The sequence below is a fragment of the Trachymyrmex septentrionalis genome, unplaced genomic scaffold, assembly GCF_001594115.1.
Source record: "Trachymyrmex septentrionalis isolate Tsep2-gDNA-1 unplaced genomic scaffold, Tsep1.0 scaffold97, whole genome shotgun sequence".
Taxonomy (NCBI): Eukaryota; Metazoa; Arthropoda; class Insecta; order Hymenoptera; family Formicidae; genus Trachymyrmex; species Trachymyrmex septentrionalis.
The window spans coordinates 2,068,144-2,075,515 of NW_017306160.1; the positions used below are offsets into that span (position 1 = coordinate 2,068,144).

General features: G+C 29.6%; 1 protein-coding gene across 1 annotated transcript in view; it reads left to right on the forward strand.

Moving 5' to 3' along the window:
- LOC108756315 (proton-coupled amino acid transporter-like protein CG1139) overlaps positions 1-7,372 on the forward strand; it is a 24,913-nt gene that overhangs the window by 12,174 nt on the left and 5,367 nt on the right. The window contains exons 2-5 of the mRNA XM_018500043.1: positions 1,387-1,436; positions 1,735-1,857; positions 3,345-3,617; positions 3,909-3,993. Of these exons, the coding sequence (XP_018355545.1) occupies positions 1,387-1,436; positions 1,735-1,857; positions 3,345-3,617; positions 3,909-3,993 (531 nt within the window). The remainder of the gene's footprint in view (positions 1-1,386; positions 1,437-1,734; positions 1,858-3,344; positions 3,618-3,908; positions 3,994-7,372) is intronic.

Consider the following 7,372-nt stretch of genomic DNA (forward strand, 5'->3'; position numbering starts at 1 on the left):
AGAATCTCGGTTAAGAGTTAACTGTGAGTTGTGAAACTGGGCTCAAGTCACATTTTTTGTTGTACGACTACATCGAAAATTGTCTGAACCAACGTTTGACTTACTGAATTTTTGAATTTATAAATATTTTTTTTTTCTTTTTCATGTAGACCACAAAAACTATGTTTGAAAACCGCAGATATCTAAGTTTTCATATGATGAAATAAGCACGTAAACTACCAAGGAAAAAAAATTCGTTACTCAACAATTTACGTTTAGTCACGAGGAATTTTGTTTTTTTTTTAAACCGTAATTTATACGGTTACGTTCAAAATTGACTAAGCGAATATTTGATACTTATTGAGTTTCTAAATCTACAAATTTTTTGTCATGCAAATCACAAAACCTATACTTGAAACAGCTTATTATTATCTCGATTTGTACTTGTAACGAAATAGGTATTTGCTTTACACGAATCATCAAAGGAAAGAATCATTTATCGCAACAGAGATAGAGCAATATTAGTATACTAATAATAGACGATTGATTCAATCAATTGGACTTGACGGAAAAAGCCGGGCTCCCTTATTAAATTGCTATCTATCATTCATGTCGCAATGGCTGCAAGCGCGGAATATTACAGGAATATTAAGGATACTTCAAACGCAAGCGTTCGTATGTTAGCAATTAATCAATGTGCCATACGACGTTTATGTTTATTAACTGGAGAAATTTTCAAAATTTTATATTTTTTATTTATGTCAATGAACTTGTAAAAATTTCAATGTTGATTTAATAAATACATTTATTGCTGAAAAACTAGCAAATTCGATATAACTTAAATTATAAATGTATTATATATTGTATAACTAAAATAATACCGCAGAAAAAGCATAAACGTGCGACCTTCTTTTTAAATGCCCTATATAACGTTCACATATATATGTATGTGCAAGTGCACTCATCAGGCGATAATATTTTATCGTAATTGTTTAGTATCGTCATAAATTATTATACTTGCATATATACAATGACAGATAGTAAAATCGGAATCAATGATCAACGGATATAACGTCATGCATATCCTTCATACAATACGAATACAAGTGTGTTATGAGCAATAGATATGATAACAACATGCAGTAAATATCGGTGACAATGATAGATATCTCGAAAATTGTATATTGTGTATACGATATGTATCCGAAGAAAGATTTAAGATACATCTAAAAAATCGTATTATTTAAATATATTTAAACTTATTCTAATTGCAATCAGACAAAAGTTTGAGCGTTGTTTATACACAGGACAAAAAACTGATACTTTATTTTATATTAATAAGACTTTGATTATAAATAAGTATGAATTTTTTTATTTAATGAGAACATTTATGATTTATTTTTACAGGATGCTTTGCAAGATTTGAAAAAGTCTTCGTCATCTAAAGATTATCATGGGTGAGTATCTAATGTGTCTAATATAATAAATTTTACAAATATATAGAAAATAGGCTGTTTATAATGTACGTACACGAATTATTTTTCAAGATTTCTATCTTCTAACTTCAACGAAAGATGCTAATGTCAATTTAAAATTAGTATAGAAAGGTGTCATTACGCGAGTTAAATTGATACTGGCTACTTTTTTATTATTGTATTACAAACAAATTTCATTATTATTGTATCGTAAGCCTCAGTTCATGTACCTAGATTGTTTAGGGTATACATGATTTATATAAAAGTTGTATTCTTACAGCTACAAATCGACCGAGAAGAATGACGGTATTTACGTCCTGGAACTCGAAGATAAGAAGAACGTATACGAGCAGGAAAATGATTATGACCCATACGAACATAGAGTAGTAGAGCATCCGACTAGGTAAGTTTAATAATTATTAATGTATATTTTACGTTAATTTATTTCATTTGTGATGTAATTTAACATGGGAAATGGGAAATGGGTTGTTCATTTTGTATAACAGATAAATATAATTATTTACATTTATTAATTTTATGCTTTCTTTATTCCTCATGCTTTTTAAATTCAATAAAAGACAACCCTTTCAATATGATAGTATTAATATTAACATTAACATTAGTATTAGTATTAGTATTTCGTAATCCTGCAAGAAAAGTGACATAAGTCAAAATTTTTCGTATTATGTTTGGATTGTGTTTTAAATACAACGTATATGTTTCATTCAGAGAAAGTGATACAAGTTAAATTCAAATACTTTCTAAGAAAAAATGACATAAAAGAAAAATAATACAAATTAAAATAAGGGTAGTTTTAGGAGTAAGTAAGTAACTTAAAGATATATTAACAAAATTAATTATTGGGAGAATGCGATGTATAAAGATAAATTCAGTAAAAATATAGTGTATGTATATATGTATACTTATATAGAGAGATGAAAAGAGGGGGTGAGGGGTTGATATCTGAATATTTCTTATTTTTATTACTAAAAATATAATAGTGTTATTAAATCTAATCGCTAAAAGATTAGACGCATTCCTCTTTAATGAAAAATTAGTAATTGTTTCTATCTAAAAACGATAGATGATAACTTGAAAATAATATATCTTTAGATATTTGATAATTACGAAAATATGTGAAATGTGTCATAATACAATCGAAAAGTGACATCTTCGATGGTAAAGATATCGGCATAATGTCTCTTTCTATTTTATCATCTTGATAAGTTTGACGATACTAGCAATAGTTTCTCTTTGTATAAACTTTTAATTAATAAAGATTATAACAAAATAGCTGTTTTGCGATTGATTGTCTGATATATGTATTGCTAAATCGTCCAATCGAAATTGATAAAAATATCTGATTTATTGAAGTGTTAATTAAAGTGGAAAACGATACATCTCGTCTCATTCAAGGTGACCAAGAATATTATATAACTCGTATTATCATTCGCATGCGAAATGACGTTTTCCTCACACGTGCTAGTTGTCTTATTAGCGTAATTTTCTAATCCGATTAAATCATGTCGAATGACTCGATAAACGTCTTCTTTATGAAATGGAATGCATGCTTATCATATTTTATATATTAATTATTATTACTGCAAAGGCATTAATAACTTATATTAATTATTAATCATTTTAATATATTTTATGAATAATTTTTTAATTGTAGATATAATATTCAATGTAATGTGTAAGATCAGGAAATTGCGCACAAACGTTATTTTTCGAAAATTCATTCAATTTAAATATTTTGCAATTTTAAAACTAATTTCTCTTATTTATGTTATTCATTTATTGGTCTATTTTCCACTCATTATTGTTTAAGACAATTGTTAATGATCAGTCGTGGCAAATGTGCGGTTTCTTCACAACGTGGTTTTTCAGCTATACGGAAACCATGCTTCACCTAGTGAAGGGCAGTTTGGGTACTGGGATCCTCGCGATGCCGAAGGCTTTCTATCATGCCGGATACGTTGTCGGCATAATAGCGACGATTATCATAGGGCTTCTCTGCATATATTGTATGCGAATTCTCGTTCGCTCGGAATACGAACTGTGCAAAAGGAAAAGGGTGCCAGCCATGACATATCCGGCGACTGCGGAATCCGCTCTATCTGAGGGACCGATGTTCCTCAGACGGTTTTCTAAAGCCTCTATGTGAGTACGTTATACTTTTTCCGGCGTAACTTCATGAAATAAAATCTACAAAGAATTATATAAATATCTTCCTCTTATATTTTGTGCGCAACATTGTTGGTAAGAATAACTACGCCAGATAGTTAAAATGTAATAAGCAACGGTATTTAAGAGTTATTTTATGTTATCTTTCGTATTTTTATATTACGTTTCCGTATCGTATGAAATAATGACTGTAATTAGCAAATAATAACCGCTTTTAGTACATCTATCTCGTATATGATGAAAAAAATTTTTCTTTTGTATTTATAGATACGTAGTAAATATCTTCCTGCTAATCTATCAGATGGGTACCTGCTGTGTCTATATAGTTTTCATTGCTTCAAATTTGCAATCGGTGAGTACCTTTGCTATTTTCGATTTATATTTTGTTTTCATTACTCATTTAATACGCGATGCTTTTTCGCTGAAGGATATGTATGAAGGTCGACTTTAGTCATGTTCAATATTAAGTATTGTAGAATTCTATTTTTTTGCGTATTTCTTGCGTTATAAAATTGTAACATATTGATGATATATATATATATATATATATATATATATATATATATATAGATAAAATAAAAATTTTTAACAAACACAGAAACGCGCACAGTTAAATAAAATGAAATTATAAACAAAGAAAGTGTTAAAAAAAAAAAAAAATATATATATATATATGCACGTTTAAATTAATTTTATTTCATACTCGTTGGCACAACATTTATCGATAATTTGTTTGAACTCTTTCGGTGGTACCCAATCAATCTGATATCGCGTATCTGCCTGCATTATAGCGCGTAGGCTGAAAAGCGAATAATCTAGGTCAGGGAAATACGCCGTAAGAAAATATGCAAGTAGACAGTCACTAATAATTAATGCGTGTACGGTTGAGTCAAGGTGATCGTACCTAACACAGACAGCCGGTCATCGACATTCTCAATGATGTTGTCGAGATCGAAATCGAAAACGCGAACTTGCTCGAGTTTCGCTTTGAAAATGCAATTCGTCTCACAAACTTTGGCTGCGTTCCACTTAACGCTCGTAATGCTCGCATCGTTTGTTCTTGTTTAATATTTGATAAACGACAAGGATGATTCCACGAGCATTATGACGCAGTCTTTATTAGTCTGATTGTAAATCAAATTTGATCATTCTTATGTCTATATATACAGGTGATTGAGAAGTTGTTAAAAATAAAAATATGGTTATTATTTTATAATAAGTAGATAAAAATGAAAAAATAAACAAATTTTAAATATTATGTTATGGAAAAAAATCAGTCAACACATTTTTTTATTAGCACGTAATGTGAGAAAGATATAAATGTGATATAAAATGTTTGTAAAAAATAAGCACTTGTGAAATATAAATATTAAAAAAAATAAATAAATATAAAAAATTTAATATAAATTTTTAAACGACATAAATAGTTACATAACAATATAAAGTAAAAGCACAATTAACTATCTAACTATAAGGCCTTATTTATATACTCACGTTATACAATGTTTCATTACTACAGAAAAAATAATTTTGTTGAAGTGTGTGTTTGAAAATTTAGTTAGATGCAGGTCTGAAAATAAAATTTTGTTGGATCATCAAAATAATTATGTATAATATTGATACAATATATAAGACACTTATGCATGATGATAATGTTGCAAAAAGTTTTGATTTTAGCAACCAGTTTGTGAGTGTCCTATAATAATTTTATTACTTTTTTTTTTAATAGACTAGCCAAATTTTTAGATCTATGTATCTAGTTAAATTTTTAGATATTTTGTGACAAAACCGTTCTTTCTATATATGTACTTATAAAGAAAAATTCTATTATGGCTTACACGATAAACACATACAAAAATTACTGAACAAACCGAACAATGCAAATTGTAATGCCTTCGAAAATATTACCACACAAATTTCTTTTATAAAAAATGTTCTTTTATCAGAAGAGATCTTCTGAATATAGATACGTTATAAGAAGAAAAATGATATATTAACAGTATTGAAGCTAATAGTAATCTGATTGAGAATATAATCTCGTTAATTTAATAGTATTGATGAAACGAATAATAAACCTTCATATTAAAACAAAACCATAATGTATATTTATTTTATTAATACTGTTATTGTTAATTAACAAAATTATTTTTAATTAAACTGTCATTAGCTGTTACTATTAATAAACATCATATTTTTTTCCGTGTTTTACTGAACTATGCAATCAGCAAAATTTTCGGCTTTTATGTTTATTTTTACTAGTTTATAAATACATTTTTCTGGCAACATATGTTAAAAAATGAGGAATTTTTTTTTGTAGAATAATGTTCAATTAATTTAATTATATTGATTTAATTATTATAATATAACAGCTATTTAGTTTTAACTTCTTAATTGTCAATTGTCCTAATAAATCACTTGCGTTACTACGTTTGACATATACGCAATAGATAGGTGAATGTTAGCGTTATGTAAAATGTAATGTAATTGCAGAGAGGACGACACTTTATATAATATAAAGGAAATTTTTCCTTATCGGAGGAAAAATTATTTTTTACATCATTACTAATGTGTTTTAATATTAAATGATGAAAGCGGATTGTAGAAAATACATATTTACGTCAATCGTATATGTCAAATGAACATATTTACCAATCGTATTCTCATCCCATTCTTGTATTCCATGTATGTACGATCGTCATGCGAAGTCTAGTACATCCGCACCGAATGATTTATTACGGAATTTCACTGTCTCACCGGTCTCATAAGAATCGTTGCAGCGGCGCAAAACGAATGGAATCTTATCACGAGTGTAAGATCAAGTAGAAGTAAGAGTCGCTCTCAGATCGAATAGGCGTAAACTTAAGTACCGTTCACATTACGATTACACGGTGTATAATAACACAAGAGAATTTTTTGTCTGAGTTTTTGCAAATAAACCATACTCGATCGTTAACACTCGCTCTTCGACGCTACTTAAACGCCGTTGCATGGCAGATTGAACGTAAAGACCGAATTCCTGCGATCCAGCCACATAGAACGCAATTTTAAAAAATTATTAAATCCTCGATGTATTCTCTTGTCGAACGACTCAGACACTTTGATCGCACGCGAAGTAAGAGGCAACATCCGGAGAATTGACTGGTGACCGCTGATGCTTGACAGATATTTTGTGGAATACGCTCCGTATGCGAAAAGGAATTTTCACGTGTCCGCGCTGAAAATGCAGTTGCACCGCGGCGCGTTTATGGTGATGCAATTTCGTGAAATACGACGGCGCTAAGCCTTATGTGGACGACACCTTAGCCGCAGATTGGAAGGCGTTGCGTAGTGCGCGCGCGATGTAATAGATAGTTAACTCACATATGTTACGACACATATGTTATTACGGCATCTAAGTCGGAGTGTATGTGTGCAATGGATGCAACGCGTGCGTTCCGCGTTGAACCATGTTGAATGCCGCCTGTAATTCGTGGCGAACGAGCGTGCCGCGACTTCATGGTCGGATGCGAAGTGAACGGAACTATGTACAAAGTTGTACATTAATCGTTCAAAGATAATCATATAAATATCAAAGTCCTTAAACTGCGGTTCTAAGTATCGGACAGACATATGTCAGACTATTAATAAATTTCAATTACATCAGATATGAAAAGCTAATATAAGAAAATATAAGGAAAAATTGTGGAGAAGATTATAAAGTAATATAATATTACAATATTATAATATATTAT